A 22,491-nucleotide genomic window follows, 5' to 3' on the forward strand; every position below is an offset into this window, starting at 1 on the left:
TATCAGGCATCTGTGCTAGAGTCCCTGTGTTCGAATCCTGCCATCTGGCAATTTTAATGATGTTTATTTAATTGTTTAATAAACATCATTATTGGATTACGCCATTAATAAACGCCATATTTTTGGTTTACGCGAGAGCGTTTGACAAAATAGCTCATCAACGCCTATTACTAAAACTTTCTCGTTTGAATTTGCATCCTGGTATCCTAAAATGGCTTGAGCAATTTTTAACTAACCGCCCACAGTATGTCATATTTAATAGCCACGCTTCAAACATTACACTCGTCACATCAGACGTACCACAAGGGTCCGTCCTTGGCCCCCTTCTTTTCTTAATTTACATTAACGACTTACCCTTGCGTGTGTCCTGCCATATCCGTATGTTTGCCGATGACTGCGTTATTTACCGCGCAGTCAATACCATCACTGACCAAATAACTCTTCAATGTGACCTTAACCGCGTACAAGAATGGTGTGATGTTTGGCTGATGACACTCAACTCTAATAAATGCAAACTTCTCATTTACCGTCGTCATCATCCTCTTCACTTTTCTTATCGGATTGGGGACGTCACCGTGGAATCCTACATATACCTAGGTATCACTTTGACTAATGATCTAACCTGGAATGCGCATGTTACTAATGTTATTTCATCGGCTAACAAAACATTGGGATTTCTAAGACGTCACCTTCGCCTCGCTCCATTGCATGTAAAACTGTTAGCGTATAGATCATTGGTAAGAACGAAACTCGAATACGCATCTGCCATCTGGGATCCGCATCAAGCATATCTCGCCAATGCCCTCGAGGCAGTTCAAAATCGCGCCACCAGGTATGCTCATTCCACATACTCTTACAACGTCGGCATGCCATCTTTAAAAAAAGGATCTTCCTTATCACTTCTATCCCGTCGTCGCCGCATTGCCACCCTTTCCCTCTTTGACAGGTTCTACTATTCGACGCTTAACCGACCGCCATACATTGTTCCTCCAACGCGCCGGTCACGACGCATTGGCCATCCCTAGCAGGTAGCACAACCACATTCACGCACAAATACATTTTCAGCCTCATTTTTCTACCGAGCATCTAGAGACTGGAATGGCCTTCCTCGTCAAATCGCTGCCATCACCTGCTCTTCACAATTTGTTCAAGATGTAACAACGTTTTATCTACAGAATGGAATGCATTATAACACTTGTTTGTATATGTTGTATTCCCACCCCTTATGTAATACCCCTACTACGGGGTTTTTAAGGAAATAAAATGAAATGAAATGAAATTTATTGCGCAATACACTGTTGAAAATGACGAGTTCACAGTCACAAAGCCGTTTGAAGCCGAAAGGACGAAGTTTAGGCAAGTCCATGTACTTCCCATAATTCCCATGATGGTACAACCGCTCCCATTGCAGCTCCAGTAGACAGCGCCAGAGTTCCCTCTAGTAATTTTTGTAGGAAACTCTATGCTAATAACGACGTCGTTCTACCACTTCTAAATTTCAGCCTGTGCCCTCGAGTGATTCCGGCCGACATGTTCTTGGCCAATGTTTCTAGTGATTCCGAATTTGACAGTGATAGTCTGAATGCCGATAGTGGTTTATTAGTGCCAATTGCAGCTCACAGCTCTGTTTGCTTAACAGATGACTTCGCGAAAATGATTGCACCTGACCTCACCTCTGCACAGGCCACGGACATACGTCTCCTGCTTGAATCGTACAGTGACATCTTCGATTTCAGCGACAGGCCTGTGGGCCAAACATCTGTTGTTCACCACCGTATCAACACTGGAGACACGAATCCTATTCGTCGGCGTCCCTGTCGTGTATCGATGCTGAATGTCGAGTCATCCAATCAAAAGTGGACAAAGTGCTCCACAACTGGGTCATTGCGCTATCAGCCAGCCCTTGGGCTCCGTCTGTCGTCCTTGTGAAAAAGAAAGATAGTACCTCGCGTTTTTCCGTCGATTATCGGCACCTAAAGAAGATCACGCGAAAAGACGTCTACCCTCTACCACGCATCGATGACGCCTTGGACTGCTTGTATTGGAGCTGAATACTTCTCGTCCATCGATCTTCGATCTGGCTACTGGCAGATTTCAGTTGATAAAATGGACCGTGAGAAGACGGCCTTCATTATGCCGGATGGCTTATATCAGTTCAAAGTCATGCTCTTTGGCCTATGCAATGTTCCTGCGACATTTGAATATATGATGGACTCTCTTCTACGAGGCTACCAATGAACCACCTGACTCTGTTACATTGACGACGTTATTGTTTTTTCTACTACGTTCGGCAGCCACCTTGCCCGACTTGCTGCCATTCTTGCAGTCTTCCGAAAAGCCAGTATCCATCTGAACTCCACAATGTGTCAGTTTCTGCGCCATCAAATTACCGTGCTGGGACACCTCGTTGATGCATCCAGTGTCCAACCAGATCCGGAAAAAGTTCGCGCGCTGCGCAGTTTCCCTGTGACACATAATACATCTGATGTGCGCTGCTTCGTCGGCCTGTGTTCTTACTTACGCTGTTTTGTCAAAAACTTCACCGACGTTGCTCAGCCTTTGACAGATCTTCTAAAGAACACACCATTCTCATGGGGCCCGTAGCAGGCTCACGCATTCGCCGCTCTCATCGGATTTCTGACCACCCCTCCCATACTTGCCCACTTTGATCCATCTGCACCGACCGAAGTCCACACTGATGCAAGTGGACACGGCATCGGCGCTGTTCTCGCCCAACCATAGAATGGTACTGAGTGCGTGATAGCTTCCGCCAGCCGCCTCCTGTCACCTCCCGAGAGAAATTACTCCATCACCGAGCGGGAGTGCTTGGCTTTAGTTTGGGCTGTCGCCAAGTTCTGGCCATATTTGCACGGCTGCAGGCTTTCAGTCATCACAGACCACCGCGTACTCTGCTGGCTGTCTTCGCTCCGGGACCCGACTGCACGTCTTGGTCGCTGGGCTTTGCGGCCCCAGGAATTTCCATTTATTGTCAATTACAAGACTGGACGCCTCCACAAGGACGCTGACTGCCTCTTGCGTCACCGCGTGGATCCCCCTGATCCTGCTGCGCATGATCCGGTGACCTGTATGATGGCTTTTACTGACATTACCGACATGCGTGCTGAACAGCAACACGACGAATCCTTACAGACCATCATCGTCGGAGTGCAATCTGGCCGCACCGATGGCACGGGCCGCATGTTTGTGCTGCATGAAGGCATCATCTACTGCCGCAATTGTAACCCTGACGGTCCTGAGTTGCTCCTTGACCTTCCTCGTCATCTGCGATCCGTCGCTCTCGAACGACTTCACGATGCACCGATGGCGGGACACCTTGGAGTTTTGCATACATACGACCGTTTACGACGCCGGTTCTTCTGGTGAATTGTGTCAGCGCCGGAAGAAACCTCTCCTGCGACCTGTCGGACGACTCCAACCAATTTAAGTTCCCTCTGAACCGTTCGTTCGCGTAGGCCTTGACCTGCTTGGCCCTTTTCCAACGACGACTAGATGGAATAAGTGGATCGCCGTCGCTACTGATTACGCGGTACGATACGCGATAACAAAGGTGTTGCCGACTAGTTGCGCAACACACGTCGCAAATTTTCTCCTCCCCGACGTCATTTTCTCCTCCCCGACGTCAAGAATAGCTCCAGGATTGGAGCTATTCTTTCCGCTGAATCATGGCGCCAAGTTAGGTTCTACCAGGAGTATCTAAGGGTCCGTAGCGCGGCCCTGGGAGACGGTCGCCATTGGAACCGCCCCTACGTTGAGTGGAATATGGTAGCCGTGCAACACGCGGACTTCCTATCGAGGATGAAACTTCCGGAGCTTCCGCAAAGTAAGAGTAAACACTTTTCTAATAATTCACCGTCAAATAACGTACTGGTTCTTGGAGACGCCATCGTAAGTGATAACCATAGAAGAAACCTTGCTTTAGGTCCTAAGCACAGTTTTAAGCCTAACATAAAACTCGTTGCCGTTTTAAGCCTATCGCGCTTCATAATCAGGTTCGTCCCGGAAGAACGCTCGCGCTGTATTTCAGATTGCATTGCAAGCATTAAACAATCAAATTCTCATTTTAAGACGTCTGACCCTGTCCGACCGTTAGTTAATTACCTTGTGGAGCATAAACTTAGACCAGTAATATCTGACAAAGAAGGTTATTTCGTAATTATGTCAGATGACATGTTTTCAGAAAAAGCGATTTCAGCCATAGAAAAGAATTTACAGCCAGTGAAACTCAAGCCTTCGGCAGTTAAGCAACGTGCGGTTGACCTCCTGTCACGACATACTCTTGATAGGGTTGTATCTAATGTCAAGAAAGCAAAATCCCTCACCTTAAAACTGTTTTTCTCGGCGAAGATCCATAAACAAGAAATTCCTTTTCGTGCTATAGTGTCAGAGAAAGGGACGTGGCCAGTCTGTGTTGCTAGCTACAGATCTGCTTAGCTTCACTAGTTTTTGCAGATCCCTTTTGCTTGCGTAATTCTCAGGCACTAGTTCAGCATTAGAGAGACGAAAATCCTGGTGATTGTACAGCTTTTAGTATGGATATCGAAGACCTGTATTATTTCTTGCCGCATGAGGCGTTGCTAAATTCTATAAATGAGTTCATTAAAGAACAAGTGCAAAAGTTAGCTTTTATTGGTAGATGCGGTGTTTCCACGGGAGCTTTTCTAGAAATTCTTTCAGTATGTACTTGAAGTCGACGCTGATTGGGTGGAAAGAGCGCTTTTCTGAAGAAATCAGGCATTTTTATTGGCTCAAAGGTTGCCCCTATTCTTAGCAATATTTACCTGAGAAAGGTTGACAGCTGCTTAGAGAAAACCTTAGGTGATAGCGTTATCAAGATATTTCGTTACGTTGATGATTACCTGATTTTCTGCGATAGGGAAGAATTTGATTCCGCTGGCACCTCAGTAGGTGAGCACTTTAAACTTCATGGATGAGGATTAAAGTTTACCAAGGAATTTCCTCAGCGACGCGTAATTCAGTTTCTTGACAATTCCTTTGTCTTCGAACAAAATCATGTTTCTTGGCAGTACTCCCAAGATCTTCGAAGCCGTTGCTAAGCTTTCTATCCAAGCATTCCAAAGTAGTAAAAAACGGAATTTCCATGTCGTGCCTTAAGTCTCCTCTCACCAGATCCTGCATGCACAAAATCAGCGCCAGTTTTAATGCGCATGTCCGGCGCCTATTAGAAGCAGGTGGTCCTAGTGTAGCAGTGGGCACTGTGACTGAGCGCCTAAAGAAGTCAGTTTCGAGAAGGACGGACGTGATTACAGAAAGCAGTAATAGCAAAAACAGAGTAGTGGCTATTCCATATGTTCATTCAGTGTCGCACATGCTTAAAAAAGTTGCAAGTAGAGATGATGTTAATGTTGCTTTCACTGCTCCCAATAAGCTAGGTAAGATATGTGCTGCCGTGCAGAGGAAAAAGGAGCAGGTAAAAGGCGAAAAAAAGAACAGATATCTGTCCAGTGAAGCACAATAAGAACAACAGTTTTACTGACTCGTATGGGTGTGGTTTATAAAGTTCCCCTTAGATGTGGCCAGTCCTACGTAGGGCAAACGGTGCGGTGTATCAATCAGAGGCTAATGGAACATAAAAGGTCGTTAACCGGTGGATCGCCTTCTAATTTTCCCTTACATTGTTAAGATTGCAACTGCACGCCAGAGTTAGATGAATGCGCGATATTGTACTGGCATAAGAATGAAGATACGCGTCTTATGGTAGAGGCATGGCATATCTATAATGGTGGAAGTGCGTGCGTGAGTCAGCCTTCGATTACTAAGGAAGAGATAAGGAAGAGATTAAGTGCCTTAACAGTTATCTCTGACGTAGACTGACACATTTACCCGACTGACACGTGGTGATACCATTCCAGAGCTTGCGCAGATGTTTTGTGTCTTCTTTCTTTTTTCGCCTCAGTGCTCCCTTCAGTTGATAGTCGGCGTTCGTGTATTCCAATTCTCTACTCTTGTGTCCTGTCCTCACGCCTCACCTCTTTTTTGCATAATGAATCCTTACCAACTAGCCCAGCTTTCTGCCGTTCTACGCATACAATCTCTTGGAAGATGATGTATAACCTAATATCATTGTGCGAGAATATTGCCGCTAAATGCAACTTACATTTGCTCTTAGTATGCCATTGCGGCTGATCTCATAACTTTAGGCAATTAGCAACTCCAGAATCTGTTACTTGTGCTGCCAACACTATCCAAATAAATGAAGATGGCTACAACATCCAGGGCCATTGCGGCTCTCTCGCTTGGTGCCGTGCTCAAATTTCTTGTTTGTGGCGCCGAATCGAGGTGCTTCGTCAAAGCTGAAAGGGTCCTAGCTGCCGATCACATTATTTTGATCGGTATCAAGAATTTCAGCAAGAAAACTGCGGAAACAGTAGTGCTGTGCATGCAAATGTCCGGCCTTCCTAGCAAGCTGCATCATAATTCTTTAAAGAGAAAAAGTCTTTCAAGCAAGCTGGAGGTTAAAGAAGGAAAATGTTTCTGCTTAGTGGGCCTCTCCGAAAGGCGCAAGCAATTGTCCGCGGCATTGCTGCACTGCTCCAGGCACGATGTGGCAGTTCTTGACCTTCATACAAGCAACTTCGCAGTGCGGCTCGTGTTGTATATCACATAGCATCCCCCAAAGTATATTGTTACCAAGCACAGCCAGAGATGAAGCTGAGGACAGCAGAGAAGATGACGACACTCGCTGATGTCATGCAGACTGTCTCCCACCTTGTATGCCAGTGAATGCATTGTAAATACCTGTAAATATATTTAAACTTCTCCCCAATCTCACCCAGCACAGGAAGTTAGTCAAGAGAACCATGCCGCTACCGCACGAAGCACTCAATAAGCACAAATAGTCACGTACAGGTGGCTTCAGACAGGCACCTGCCCATGCCCGGCCTTCCTACACAAAATCTTTCCGGAGGCGCACCCTCACAATGCGTGTTGCTTTTGTAAAGATATAGCTGACTTTGCTCACATGCTCTGGGGTTGCCCCCTGGCGCCGGGGGCCAAGACTACAAAGGAAGAGCGGGACCGAGCTCTACACAGCTCGCACCTTGAAGCACAGCTCTGGGCTGTCTATTGGGCCTGCGACACGGCGTAGGGGCATGGTCTTTCCCGACGTGGGAGCGGCTCGCTGTGCGCTAATCGCGCGCCGAGGGACCTCAATAAAGTTATCCATCCATCCGTTCGTCCATCCATCCATCCATCCATCCATCCATCCATCCATCCATCCATCCATCCATCCATCCATCCATCCATCCGTCCGTCCGTCCGACCGTCCATCCATCCATCCATCCGTCCGTCCATTCATCCGTCCGTCCGTCCGTCCGTCCGTCCATCCATCTCCCCGAAACATTTTGGTGGAAGTTGCGGGCTCGCTAAAATGCACAACAGATTCGCGCAGCGAGTGCTCCTTGGCTGCATCAGCAATGCTAGCTCAAGGCGAGACTGCTTTGGGCTCATCGCCACCCATGCTCACCATCATCGTGGCACAGCCACGTCACTCCCAAACCTTTTCTGGCACAAATAAAACTGACGATGAAGACTGCCTTCAACTATATGAACGGATGAGCACGAGCAATCACTGGGACCAGACCCTAATGCCCGTTAACTTGATCTTTTAGCTCATGGGAACGGCACGCATTTGGTTTGTGACCCACGAAGAGTAACTTTTAAACAAAAGCGCACTGATTTGTTTGGCAAGCCTGTTGGCCGATGGCGTGCCGCACAGAAACACCTTGCGTGCCTAGTTCAAACTTGAACCGAGTCCTATGTGACGTATATCCAGCATGTGCTTGCGCTTTGTCGTAAGGTTGACGAGAAGGTGCTGGAAGCGGAAAAGGTTGCCCGTATCCTCAAAGGTATCGCGGTTGATGTGTTTACTCTCCTCGTCTTGAAGAACTCTTCGGCAGTGCAGGACACATTACTGAACGCCGCCGCTTCGAAGCCAAAAGTTGCCGCATTGCCCACCACGTTTCTTGCCTTCCTAACACGGCTGCAACATCTACCTAAAAGGACCACCTTCTCCCACCCGTGTCCAATGCATCTGGCAATATTGTGCGTATCGCATCGTATCGCGTCGATGCGTATTGTGCATCGGGAGATTGAAGCTGCCTCTCCAGTTCCTCCCCAGGTTCGTGCCCCAGAGAATTCCCATGCAACCATATTCTTCATCCAGACCGTTGTGTGGCAAGAATTGGCCAACATCTGGCTTCAGTCACTTTGCCCAGTCAACAGACCCGACTACCGCTCACCCTGTGTAACCGATCCAGAGGGGAGATCAAAAAGTTTTGCAACTTGGCCATAACCAAATATCTGACAGTGATCTCTCTGGAACTTTTGTTTAGGTCATCTCTGCAGCCTAGCAAGGTTTGAATGTCAAGTCTTCCCGTTCGTTACTTGGTCTGCATCAGTCAGTCAAACATGGCATCCTCCCACGATTTCAAGCTCGAGTACCGGAGCGCTATCGAATTTTTGTGCAAAGAAGGAAGTTCTGCCAAAGCAATCCACAGTAGGATGGTGAATGTCTATGGCAACGAATGTCCTTCCTATGCTACAGTGACTCGGTGGTTCAATGAGTTTAAACGTGGCCATGTCCACATGAAAGACGACCCAAGGTCAGGGTGGCCGACCACTTCAACCAATTTGGACCAATCTGCCTCAGCACAGAGCCTTATATTGAATAATCGCCGAGTCAAGGTGTCCAAAGTTGCTGTGGATTGAACATTTATTATGGCAGTGTTTTCACTATCATCCATGATGTGGGTATGTCGAAGGTCTAGGCACGATAGTTGTCACGGTACCTCTCAGTGCAAGAGTGACACCAACGTGTGCAATTCATCAAGAGAACTTTTGCACCCCTATTCACGCGACCCAGAAGATTTTCTCTCCCGCCTTGTGATTGGGGATGAGACGTGGCTGTATCAGTGGGACTCAGAAACAAAACAGCAGTCTATGCAGTAGGGTGCATTCGGCTTCCCCTCCCCCGAAAATATTCAAGACCCAACGCTCAGGGAGGAAAGTGATGGTGACACTTTTTAGGATGCAAAGGCAATCCTGTTCATTGAGTATCTTGAAAACAGTAGGACAGTTACAGGTGACTACTACGCCAACGTTCTTCGAAAACTGCATAAAGCCATCGTGCAAGAACGCCGAGGATTAGTGATAAGAGGTGTCCTCCTCCTGCATGACAACGCCCCGATTCACAGGTCTCGTGTTGGCCAGGCTGCCATTCGAGTGTGGTTTCGAACAGTTGGACCATCTACCCTACAGTCCCGACCTGGCCCCCGAGTGACTTTTATTTATTTTCAAATTTGAAGAAACACCTCAAGGGAATGAGGTTTGGTGACTTGCACTCGCTTCAAACTGCCGCAGAGGAGTGACTTGGCAACCAAGAAGAAAGTTTTTTTTTTTTTTGCAAGGTGTCAAAAGCTTTAAAAAAGTGGGAGATGTGCATTCGTGGGGCGGGGGAGATTATGTTGAGAAATAATTTGTTTTCCAAGGTCTGGCAGCTTTCCTAATATGCGAGTTGCAAAACTTTTTCATCACCCCTCGTACCACGAATTTCGTACGCTCGTCCTCTTCATCGAAACCCAGAAGAATTGCGCAGTTCGGATGACAGGCCTATCTGCTTCTGCTGTGGATGCGTTGGGCATATTTCCCGCCATTGTCACAGTTCTCGGAACTCGCAGCCTTGGCCGAGCTTTCGAAATACCCAGCGCTCACCTGATAGTCCCCACCCGCCAACACATATCCAAGAAGAAACTGCTGCAACATCTCTGCCTGCATGACCAAACGGTTTCCCTTCGCCACACCCACGTCTTTCTCGCTCGCCTCTGCCTCGTTGATCCCCGTCTCCTTCTTACTCCCACCGCTGCTTGGAAAGCTAAGGGGTGCAGCTCCGAGAGGTGAGCCTGCCATGACGACTCAACCCGAAATTCCTCTGCTTACACTGCCTGGCCATCGGTTGTGATGGCCAGGTACTGCAAGCTGAGGAACCGATGGCCAGGCAGTGTAAGCAGAAGAATTTCGGGTTAAGGAACCTCATCAACATGGACATGAACTGTATTCCTGTAATATCACTGCTTGACACAGGAGTGCACACGTCGGTTATGTACTGTGAAAAGACAGCTTTTATCACACCTGATGGCTTTTATCAGTTTAAAGTCATGTCATTCAGTGTATATAATGCCCGGGCTACTTTTGAACGAATGATGAACGCTCTCCTTCACGGTTTTAAGTGGTCAATCTGCCTGTGCTACCTCGCTAGTATTTTCACCAACTTTTGCCACACACCTCTGTCACCTTTCAACAATGCTTTGTTTTCTGCAAGGCTGGGCGTCAGCTCAATTCACTAAAATGTCACTTCAGCCACTGACGATGAGCAAAGCGAGAACAAGGTGAAAACAGGTGCCAACGTTTCGACAAGTGGACTCGTTTTCTTCAAGGCCTTGAAGAAGACAAGTCCACTTGTCGAAACGTTGGCTCCTGCTTTCACCTTATTCCCGTTTTGCTCATCGTCTTGAATTTCCATCTCAAGCCTTCCCCGTGTTTTCCCTGGACTTCAACCACTGGCAACTTACTGTGCTTGGACACCTCTTCGATTCTTACGGTGTTTGCCCCGATCCCAAGAAAGTTCGCGCAGTCAAGAATTTCCCCGTGCCGACCTGTGCCAACGATGTCCGAAGCTTTGTGGGCCTCTGCTTATACTTCCGCCGGTTCGTACACAATTTTGCTAACGTTGCTCGTCCTCTCACAGAACTTTTCAACAAAGACGCAGATGTTGTCTGGAGTCCGGAACAAGCTACTGCGGTCGCTGATGTTGCTGGTCCTCTCACAGAACTTTTCAACAAAGGCACAGATTTTGTCTAGAGTCCACAACAAGCTACTGCAGTCACTGAGCCCACCGTGTGGTTCACTTTACCGCCAGTTCTCACCCATTTTGATCTGACCGCTCCAACGGAAGTTCGCACCGATGCCAGCAGTCATGGGATCGGCGCTGTTTTGGCTCAGGATCAGCAAGGTTGCGACCGTGCTATTGCGTATGCTAGCCGTCTTCTGTCCCACGCAGAGCGCAATTACTCCATTACTGAATCCGAGTGCCTTCTCCTCATTTGAGCAGTGGGTAAATTTTGCCCCTACTGGTACAGCTGGCCATTCCAAGTTATCACTGACCGTCATGCCTTATGCTGGCTTTCAATTCTAAAGGATCCTACTGGATGTCTTGGTTGGTGGGCCCTACAACTCCAAAAGTACTCATGCACAGTTGTGCATAAGAGTGGCCGATAGTGATTGGTTGTTGCACCATCCAGTAGACCTACCGCAGCTGCGAGTCTACCTGCATGCTTTCGTTTAGTGCATGTCAGAACAGCGGAGATAAGCAGCGCCCTGACCACTACTTGTGAGACCTCATTCTATGGCTAACTTGTGAGACACCTTCCCCTTCTCTGCGTATGTTTGCACTGCAGGATGGCATCTTGTACCGTTACAACATGCACACTGACGTTCCTGAACTGCTCTTGGTTATTCCCACTCATATGTGTCAAACTGTCCTCACACAGCTACACAATGTTCCTACCGCAGGTCACCTCCGAGTCTCCCTGACGTATGACCGTGTTCAGCATCTCTTCTTTTGGCCCGGTATTTACCATCCCGTCTGCCGCTACGTCGCTTCCTGTGAACAATGCTACGCCACAAGAAATCAGCACTACTCCAAGCTGGCCGCCTTCAACGTTTAATCAAAAGACTAGCGCAAATAACAGGGGCACAGACAGAGAAGACGACAGGACGAGTGCCTTGATCGCATTCAACCCCTTGGCGTACCATTGGAGCCATTTTTTAGGGTTGGTCTTGACCTTCTTGGCCCTTTCCTGCTATCTTCACGCAGAAATAAGTGTATAGCAGTTGCTACCAACTACACAACCAGGTCTGCAATCCCTTGGGTTCTGTCAACTAGCTGTGCAAATGACGTCGCCGACTTCCTCCGCGAAGACATTATACTACACCATGGCGCTCCTCAACGACTCCTCACAGACCAGGGCTGCTATTTCATATCAAAGGTTGTCCAGGACCTCTTGCACTCCTGCGCTACAAGGCACAAGTTGAGAACGGTGTACCACCCTCAGACCAACTGCCTTACAGAGCATCCTAATAGAACTATCAAAGACACGCTTGCTATGCGTGTTTCTGCTGACCATCGTGACTGGGACGTCACTCTGCTCTTCGTAACATTTGCTTATAATTCCTCCCGGTATGACCCAGCAGGTTTTTCGCCGTCTTATCTCTTGTACGGAAACCCCACGCTGCCATTCGACACTCCTACCCGACGTTCTTGACACATCGTCGGAATACGCCTGTGCCACCATCGTCAATGCAGTAACATCTGTTCTGCTTTCAGGAGCTAAATACACATTCATTTTTTTTTAAAAACCTTTTGTGCGCGAACAAACAGGGACAAAGAAGAGGAGCAACACAAGGAAGGGCGCTTTCTAACAACTGGTTTTATTTTCGAAGAACTTCCTGCTTAAATACCCGAAGATGTGCGCGATCTAGTCAACAGAGCGCGCCTATAGCGCATATAACACTTGAGATAAAATGCCGTGTACCAAAGCCACCCGGTCAACATAAAAAAAAAAAACAGCAAGACGCATGTAAGAAGCATATAACATGTGTCATGATTAACTTCAGACCTTCTGAGCTAGTTTTTATTCCTGCTACCATGCATGTGGACAGAAGCAGATTAGTGAGAAAATTTCTGCTGCCTAAAGCATTAGTAAAGCTAATGCGGATGGAGAAAACTAAAATAACAAAACCAAATGAAGCTTCCGTGTACTTCACTATAATTTATTAATGCGCCTGCCTGAATGAAAGTAAGCTCCGTGATTTGAGATGCCCACGTGATATTTAAAATATATAAAAAGAAAGCAATGGTCTGCTTGTTGGGAAGAAAGAATTCGTCCCGAGTGAGATGTTTCAAACGAACCAGCATAGTGTCATCACCTTTGCCCAATGTGTAAGTTTCTTATACGCGTCGCTCTCTGATCTGCGTCATCTGCTTCTTTCGGGAAACGATGAAATTATACATTGCTGTCTTTCCACCGCGATGACATGAATAATGGTGCACAGCAAAAGTCTTTAGGCATCCGCATATTTTTTTGTTCTTTTTTTTTGGGGGGGGGGGGCTTGTGCATCGTAGCATCACGGCAATTTGAGAACTATGAGGCATTCTGGGCATGCTGCGATAGGAAACCCTCTTTCACTTCAAGCCTGAACCTGGAGTGGCCAGTTCTTGGCGCGGCCGCTAGGGGGCAAGCGATTACTTGGAGTCCTGGATAGCAAAACTACAAGGCATGTGTAGGGGCTGCTTAGGACCCACCTGCTCGGCACATATGGGCATCTTGTGCTGCATTGATTCATGCATTCCTTCACATTACGTCGATGTCAACTAAAGTTGTCTGCCAAATTTTTTTCCTTGACAAAGGTGGCAACCTTGCCTGGCACATGGCCATTTTATGATGCAGCCATTGTGCATGCAGAATCTTCAGAATGCTTACTTTATGTCTTGTGGGTGGAGCAACCTCCAGAAACTCCTCCAGTATCTTCAGGGACGAAGTTTTTGCAAATACAGAAGCTTAGAGAATCTGCTGTGCACTTTGGCAATGAAGGCGATGCTCAACCTTCTCAACATTAAGGACCCTATTTTGCAAAATGTTCTGAGGAGTAAAGGATGTTCATTGTTCGCTGCTACCTACTGAATTGTGAAGTACTGTAGTGGTATTACAGAATTGGCTAACTAGATGGCTTGTATGACAAAATCCATGCATACAAGCGTGAATGAGGCTTGTTCTCTTTCGTCAGCACAGCATTCTTACTTTCCCTGCAGATCCTGTATCCGTGAATTGAGAGACGTTTTTATTCAATAATTTTTCATGTGTGTGATGTGCTGAGTGTTACGGATCACGTGCAGCGGGGCTTGCTCATCAGTATAGTGACCTTGCACGATCCATCAGTTTCATGATATCTGGGGTTGGTTAGGAAAAGTTTTCAGGCATAATGAGTGAAAAATACACCATGCTTATGGGAGGTCACCGTGCCGTGAAAATCTGTCAGCCAGTATTTTGAGTTATGCTAGTATGAGTTTACTGTACAGGCTTCTGTGCATTATTTATTCCCACTTGTGCTGCTTTTTCTGTGTCCCATTCAGGGTGTGGATGTGAGTGAGCCAGTCGACATAGCCCAGCGCTTCCGCAATGCGGCCGTGTGGCACAGTGCGGAGGAAATGGTGTCCGAGCGGCAGTGCTACTGGCAGCCACTGGGTCCACTCCAGCTGCCATCGAGAGCGGAGCTGGAACGCAATCCACGGAGCCGCTCGGCCAAGCTCCGTGTCGCCGAGAGGACGGTCGTCGATTGACGCAAGCTATGTCAAGCACCAATCGATTCTGTTCATGAAAGCTTCACCTCATTTCTTGCATCTTCAGGATCATTAAAAGCAGCACAACAGATTTGTAATTGTCAAGTTTTACGTGACTTTTCACGGCTTCCTGTTAAGTCGGAGCTAGCAGAGTTGACTCGCTCCCTAGGGTGGTTGTGTTTCTTGCAAGATAGGCTGGGCCAGCCCTGTGCCAGTGCACAACCTGTGTCCTCGCGTGGTTTGTAATGAGAGCTTATTATACCTGATTGGGCTGGTTGGTATTGAATCATTTTTCTGTGAAGTGTAATGTTTAATGAAGACACCAAGGTGAGCACTATTTTCTAACTGCTGTGCTTTACTTCGAGACTAAACCCTGAAAAAATTCTAAAAACCCTCCTAAACATGACAAAAAAGTGAGAAAGCATAATGGCAAAGAAGATCCATCACTGCGTGTGCACACCCAAAAAACAACAATTTGTTTGACAGTGAAAGAGCAGAAGGAAATTTCCCTTACAACGCTGCTGCAGGACCCGATGAAATCCTAATACAGCTAATCAAAATCCTCGGTCCAAATAGCAAGGAATTTCTGACTAATGCCATTCATCAAGTGATTAAAATGAAGAAAATTCTGGTTGGAGGCTGTGAAAGCAAGATGAACCTCATCTATAAAGGCAAAGGTGATAAAAATAGGACGAGCTCATACAGGCCAGTTACATAAGATGGTGAGCAAGCCGTAAAATTCGAACTGTCGAAATAGGCAGATACAAATGATGTACTGAGGGAACTGCAGAACGGATGCAGATCAGGCAGACGCTTAATTAGAAGATATTTTTTGTTTGCATAGATTTTTGCATAGACATTTCAGTAGCACAGAATAGACCGTTACAGATAGCATTTCTAGATATTAAGGGAGCCTACAACAATGTAGACAGGAAGTCGCTGTGTGATATCCTTAAGCACGAAGGCAGGGGTGCAGTTTGGACACCCGTTCGGCTGACTTTTTGCTGACCACGCTGAAAGCTTGAAACACCCATCGAGTTGAATTGCGGGGCCTCTGAAAATACAGCTCCAGAGGCAGGCCACCAAAACTAGTTTCGTGCCTTTGAGAACAAAAATGACATCACATCTGTTTTTAATGGATATAGCATCACATTATTTTTCACCATACCCATGAAAAAGGCAAGCCAAGGTCTACACTGCTCCATGTCCGAAGTAGACGGATATTGAGAAACGTCAACCGACCCTGCACATCGGCTAGTACTGACAAGACCCACCATTCACAGCCACCCACATAATATAAGAGGCTATCTCCTGGCCTTTGAAGAGCACTCGAGAAGGTGTATACAGTAAAAGCTCTTTAATTAAAATTCTGCAGGGATGCTACAAAAATTCGAATTATACAGGGTCATGAATATTTCGCTGCGCGTGTTTGAAAAAAGTTTTGCTCTCACCGCTGCGCTGTTCGTAATCAAATTTTGTAGAACAATTGTGTTTTGGCATTGACTTCGTTTAGTATAACACTTGGCCCGGAATTCGTCTGGGTTTTTAAGAAAAAGTGCAAATTTTGTAAAGTACAAAAAGTACTTATGGGGATGCGAGCTGCTGCCGCGATGGCACTAGCATAAACTTGTGTCTCCGCCTGTCATCTGCAGAAAGCAGCATTTCAGGGAGGGAAGTTGCCTGTTCCAGGAGCGGGCAACACATGGCAGCCCTCCCTGAAACGCTGCTTTCTGCAGATGACGGCAGGTGGTGACAAGTTTATGCTTGCGCTATCGCGACAGCAGCTCGCATCCGCATAAGCACAGGCAGATTTGCATTTTTTAACGCGACAGCGTTAAGGAGCTCGTGTCGCAGAAAAGCCGGTGGCGTCGGCGTCAGCGGCGTTGGCCGTGAACGATAAACCCCGGGAGACACTTCATAAATAAAAAACAACTTGCAAGATGGGCTGAATGGGAATCGAACCACGGTCTCCGGAGTGTGAGACGGAGACGCTACCACTCAGCCACGCGGTACAAAAGCGCCTCTAGTGAATGCGGTGTTGCCTTAGAAAGGTGCCGTAGAAAGTTATACTGCGGTGTATATCGGTAATTATGAGCCTGTAACTTACAGAAGTCGCAGTCGCAGAAGTCGCAGTTACACGAGTAGCGAAGTACGTTTCCGCTACATACCTTCTCCGCTCTGCGCACACGCAGAGCCATCTTGCGGCAAACACAGAAGACCCCCTCCTCGCAATGTGCAGCGCTGCCCCGACACGTGGCGCGCCACTCGCCCGCTTCTCCCCTTCGGGCGAAGAAAGAAACATAAAAATTGCAGGTTTGCATAAATTTCTGTACGCCAACAACACATTATTATACGCCGACAAAAAAAAGCACACAACCAAGTCGCACGCACCCACGACGGACGCAGGCACGTTGCAGATGTCACATGTCGCATTTGAAAAAAAGTACACAAAGCACAATGATTACAAAGACTCAATAAAAAGCAACAATTAACAAAGCGAAAAATAAGTTGCAAAAAAAAGAACGATGCGGTGATTAAGATACAGTGCGACAAGGTGAAAAAGGAGGCACTAAAAGAAAATGTCATTTGCTACTGGGATTCTTTACAGGTCATGATTGCTAGACGTACACGCGATATTTATCAAGCCTTAGGGATCAAAAGATTCTATTGCTTTCAATGCAGAAAAGAACTTGTTAGGACAAGAAATTCCTACAACTGAGGAAGGAAGTCGGTTCCACTGACTGATGGTTCTTGAGAAAAAAGAGTTGCTAAAGGCCGATGTATTACATTCGTATTCTCTTATCTTCTGTTCATGATCTTTGCGTGCTGATGTGTAGTGAGGATGGTTTGTGTACACGTCACGCGGAATTCGAGTATGAGAGTGATATATGCTGTGTGAAAGTTTCAGTCGAAACTACGCTCTTCGGTGCTGGAGAGATTGCCAGTTTAGCATTTCCCTAGATTTAGTTGCACTAAACTGTCTGTCATACATTTCTATATCTAGTACATATTTTGCCGCCATGGACTAAACTTTTTCTAGGCTTTCTTTGTTTGTTACTGATGAAGGGTCCCACACAGAGCATGCGTATTCGAGCGCAGATCTTACATATGATTTATATAGTAACTCCCGGGTTTGTTGTGGAAACGCACGTGTATTTCGTCGTAAAAATGCCAAGCTCCGACAAGCTTTGCCTACGGTATAATTCACGTGTCTATTCCATGATAAAGAGGGGCAAAAGTAAACACCTAGGTATTTATATTCACACACCATTTCTACTGGAGAGCAGTTTATCGCGTATTCAAATTTTCCAGAATTTTTTTTTCTATAGAACTTCATACACACTGTTTTCTCGAGATTCAGTTTCATTTCCCATCGCTCACACCACTCGTGTATGGCATACAAGTCGTTTTGAATTACGAAGCAGTCACTTTCAGATGTAACTTTACGGTATAATATACACTCATCTGCAAATAACCTAATATGGGGCTGTATATTTTCGTTAATATCATTGATATGAAGTAGGAAGAGAAGGGGCCCCAGAACTGATCCCTGAGGTACCCCTGACGTAACATTAGTTATTGCAGATTGTTCGCCGTTTACGACTACATATTGTCGCCTCTCGCCTAAATATTCGGCGATCCACGCAATAACTTGGTGATAATTATTAAAACTGGTTAGTTCTTACAGTAGCAGGTAATGTGAAACGGTGTCAAACGCTTTTTGAAAGTCAAGAAAAATACAGTCGACCGATGATTTGCCATCCAGGGCAGCCGCTAAGACGTGTGAACTCTACTAGTTGTGTGACGCATGATAATCCTCGTCTAAATCCATGCTGATTTGAGTTAAATAAAGAATTACTATCTATATGTTTGACTACTGCAGTATATAAAACATGCTCTAGAACTTTGCTGCACACAGAAGTTAGTGAAATGGGATGGTTGTTATTAATAACGTTGCGCGGGCCAGTTTTATGTATAAATAGGAGCAACCGATGCCATTTTCCAATCAGCCGGAAGTGAACTGTGTACCAAGGACTTCTCAAAATTAATCTTCAAGTACATTGACACTGTATGAGAGCAAGACTTCAACATAAAATTGGGTAAACAGTCAGGGCCCACAGCTTTTGCACAATTTAAATCACGAAGCAGTAATTCAATGCCCCAAGCTTCGATCACTATCTTAGGCATGGGTGTGGATTCGTGTTTCAACAATTTCAGATGTTTCCGAGAATCTGTTGGGGCAGAGAACACTGATGTAAAATAGAGATTGAACAACTCGGCCTTTTCTGTGGCGTCGCAAATCGTAACATCGCCATCGGTCAAAGCGGGGATAGAAATGTCTTTTTTATTTCGTTTTATATGTTTCCAAAGTTCCTTGGGACTTCGCTTTATCTTACTTTCTATTGTTTTAAAGTAGGCTGATTTTGTTTGGATTTTAGCGTTGTTCACTTCCCGCGTTGCCAGATTTAGTTTACATAAGTTCTCTTTAGAAGGGTATCGTTTGAATGACCGGTAAATTCTTTGCCTACGCTTCACTAAAACATCCAGTTCTTTATAGTGTACCATGGCTTACTTCGATTACGCCTTCTAGTCAATACCCACGACGGAACAAACCGGTTGCGCAGTTCAAAGATATTTTCTTTAAATAGAACCCATAGGTTTTCCACAGAATACTCATCCGCAAGTGTTTAGAACACAATAAAATACGCTTCCAGTGAAGTATTGATTGCTTGGATATCAGCCTTGGCGTAATTGTACATGCACCGACTCTTCTCATTGTAAACGCTTACATGTTTCATATTTATTTCGCTTAGCAAGACGTCATGATCACTTATCCCTGGCAATATTTCAGTTCTGGACCATTTCTGGCATATTTGTGAAAAGGATCTAGGATGTGACTTCCTCGCGTAGGTTTCAGCACAGTTTGTCTTAATGAAAGGAGGTTCATAAAATCGGCAATTTCAGATTTGAAGCTAGGGGAGCTTCCAGAGGCTATTGGCTGTTCATTCCAGTCGAGATTAGATAGATTAAAGTCCCCACCCACAATGACGTAATCGGATGCGATTTTTGTAGCTGTGGCAGTGAAATGACACAATTCTCTGGCTGAACCAATTGGTGGCCGGTAAAAAGAGCAGACTGACAGTGATTTGCCGTTCGAGAGTTTCAGCTGACGCCAAACAGATTCACTCGATCCTATCCTCTGTACTTACGCGCGTAGAAGGAATGCGCTGGTCTACCAAGATAAATACACCACCTCCGTGATAATTTCTGTCCTTTCTATAAACTGTAAAGTTATGAGGAAATACTTCAGAGCTCGCTACGTCTTCATCGAGCCATGATTCGGTGCCAATAACTACACTAGGTTTGACCATGTGCACTAAGTTGCTGAAATCATCAACTTTGTTTTTAATGCTCCTACAGTTGACTACCAAAAAGCAAAGTGAAGTCCATAAGGACTTATTGCGTCATTTGCACGGGACAGCCTTGTCTGAAAGGTCATCACAGGTGTACTTGATGCCGTCTATGTAAAGTACGTCACGCCTTAATTGTACACGTGCGTCCTTACTTTTGTGTTCCTGAGCAAACCGCCACAGGTTTCGCCTGCTCTTGCGCACTGGCTCAGAAAAGCCTTTCGACATGCTGATATCTGTATCTTTCCAATTCTCGGCCTTTCCTGAAATCAAATGTTTTTCTTTCAGAGATCCAAACCTTGCGATCAAGGGTCGCGTTTTCCCTTCTCGAAATTTTCCAAGTCGATGGGCTTTTCCGATCGACTCAGGGTTAACTTGCAATTTTGTTGCGCGTACTTCCTTCAAAAGCAATTCAGATGATGACCAAGATTCGCGAAAATTTGTATCAGGAATGCCGTAGAACACGAGGTTGTGCTGCCTACTACGATTTTCAAGATCATCAGCCTTATTTTGGAGCAGCTGTATCACCCCGTGCTGTACGTGATAGTGCGCGGTACACTCAGTAACGGCGGATTCTAAGTTTGGTAATACTGACATTTTTGCTTCAATTGACGACACACGTGAAGTCAAATCATCTATAGCTGCCTTCTGTTCCGCTTGATTCGCCTCAATAGTATTAAGCTTTCGAATAATTACATTTTGCCCATCCAAAATTATCTGTAGTGTCACATCAGTGCTAGGGCCGGGATTCATTTCAATATCACCACAGAGTATTAACAATATGAAGTAAAAGGCATAACGACGCAACAACAAAATGCGATGTCTTCAGCTGTTTCTGGCGTCGGAATGCATACGTACACAGGATACGGGGTGGAACCGGCAGGATAAGAAGTGCAAATGTTCTACATGGTATACATTCACTAACCTGCACGAGAAGCAGAACATGCGTGAGCGGCATTGCCATAGCACTGCCGGTTCCACGGCCCAGAGGGACACTGCAGTCCGCCGCCTTTTGTAGGCCGGTGAGCGTGCGTCTATTTGTCGTACAAAAATCCCTCACGCGACCTGATCCTAGGTGCCTAGGGACAGCATCGTTTACGGATTTTTCAGAAGGCGCGATGCTGGCGCCGAGCGACGCCGTGGCGTGTTCGTCCTCGGCGTGATCGTTCTCTGGACCGCGCGTTGTTCAACATTGCACATGTGATTGTGCTTGCGTTGCTTGTGTGTAGGTTGTAGGTTCTGTGTTACTTGGCGGAAAGCCGTGAGTAGTGGCGGTGCGGCAGTGCGGCTTTGGCCTCGGTGAGCTCTGGCAGTACAGAATCTGCGTTGTGTGACCCGTGCTCTCTTGAGAACCCGGCGGTGGTGACAAGTGAAATATCGAACTGGCCTAGCGCCTGGGCAGCGAAGTTCTGCGAACCGCGATGTGGCGGCGCCATGTCCGACTTTGCTTAACGGACATCGAGGGATGTGCTGCTCGCTGCAAGTCATGTAAATGCGACTGCGTCGACCGCCCACTGTTCAGCGCTGAATGTGTGTTTGGTGTGCTGTGCTTGAAACGAGTGGTGCAGCCGTGCAGCTGGGGTGGCGGAGGAGCAGAGTGGCTTAGGGGCTTCGTTTGCGCGTTCACAGACATGTGCTTCCGTCTTGGTCTCATTCGCGGCTGTCGCGGGATTGTGGTGTGCTAGTTCCTTGCCTAGTATGAAGTTTACGACGCTAACACACAGCATGTTTCCGCGCTACATGTCATTTGCATGACGGCCGAGTTGAAAACGAGACATATGTCTGTGTTCTTTGCGTTTGTGTGTTGTAAATTACTTTCTGTTGTGGAAGTTCTGGGAGTCTTATTGCGCAAGGAGGGCGAACGTAAACATAAACACGTGTCTGAAATTTTGAATTACCCATAATACCCTTTACGACTGATAAGTGGGCCACACGTCCTGCGTGAATCAGCTACCTTTTGTTGCGACGCTCTTCCATGTGGTAGACTGATGCATGGTGCGCGTTTATTTCTGTACTGTTGTAAAAACCATTTGTTTATTCACTCTATACAAATGTACTGCTTCTTCACCGCAGTACATTTTAGTTACGCGGTAAAGGATACTAAAAGTGGGAGGGGGCCGCTATCACCCAGCATAGTATGTCCACTCAGGCAACCTGAGAGGCGGCGGTTGCACGAGTGTATAATTAACGAACTCTTTTTATGTCCAGCGACAGTGGCCCCTTTCAACTTTTAGTATGCTTCACCGCAGTACATTGCTTAGGCTTCCCCGCAGAACAAAGGTGTATTGCAAAGAAGGTAATCTTAAAAAGCTCAATTATGGAACGTTTCTTTCGTAGCTTGCTACACCGCAATACAGGGGTGGAAATAAGCATCGTGCAGTAAAGCATACTAAGAGTGGAAAGGGCACATAGGTTTACTCATTATTTTCAATTGTGATATAATTTTCAAGTGCATCTGTGCTCTTTGTAATCTTCATTCACAATTCTTTGTATATTACAAATTCATATTGCAGGGAAGCTTACTAAGGCACATTCGCCATTTTGTAACGCATTATTCACCTTCAATGCAGGAGCACAATGCGGATTCATGCCTATGCTTCTGGCACGTGCTCTTTGAGAATTGATTCATTGTTCATAAGTGCACTG

At 46.3% G+C, this 22,491-nt stretch overlaps 1 protein-coding gene across 3 annotated transcripts in view; it reads left to right on the plus strand.

Moving 5' to 3' along the window:
- LOC142567714 (12S rRNA N(4)-cytidine methyltransferase METTL15) overlaps nt 1-14,525 on the plus strand; it is a 275,298-nt gene extending 260,773 nt beyond the window's left edge. For all 3 annotated transcript variants that reach the window (XM_075677894.1, XM_075677895.1, XM_075677893.1), the window contains one exon: nt 14,228-14,525. In XM_075677894.1, coding sequence (XP_075534009.1) covers nt 14,228-14,434 — 207 coding nt within the window. In that variant the 3' untranslated portion in view covers nt 14,435-14,525. The remainder of the gene's footprint in view (nt 1-14,227) is intronic.
- Nucleotides 14,526-22,491: the final 7,966 nt, after the last annotated feature.

The sequence above is a fragment of the Dermacentor variabilis genome, unplaced genomic scaffold (assembly GCF_050947875.1).
Source record: "Dermacentor variabilis isolate Ectoservices unplaced genomic scaffold, ASM5094787v1 scaffold_14, whole genome shotgun sequence".
NCBI classification, from domain to species: domain Eukaryota; kingdom Metazoa; phylum Arthropoda; class Arachnida; order Ixodida; family Ixodidae; genus Dermacentor; species Dermacentor variabilis.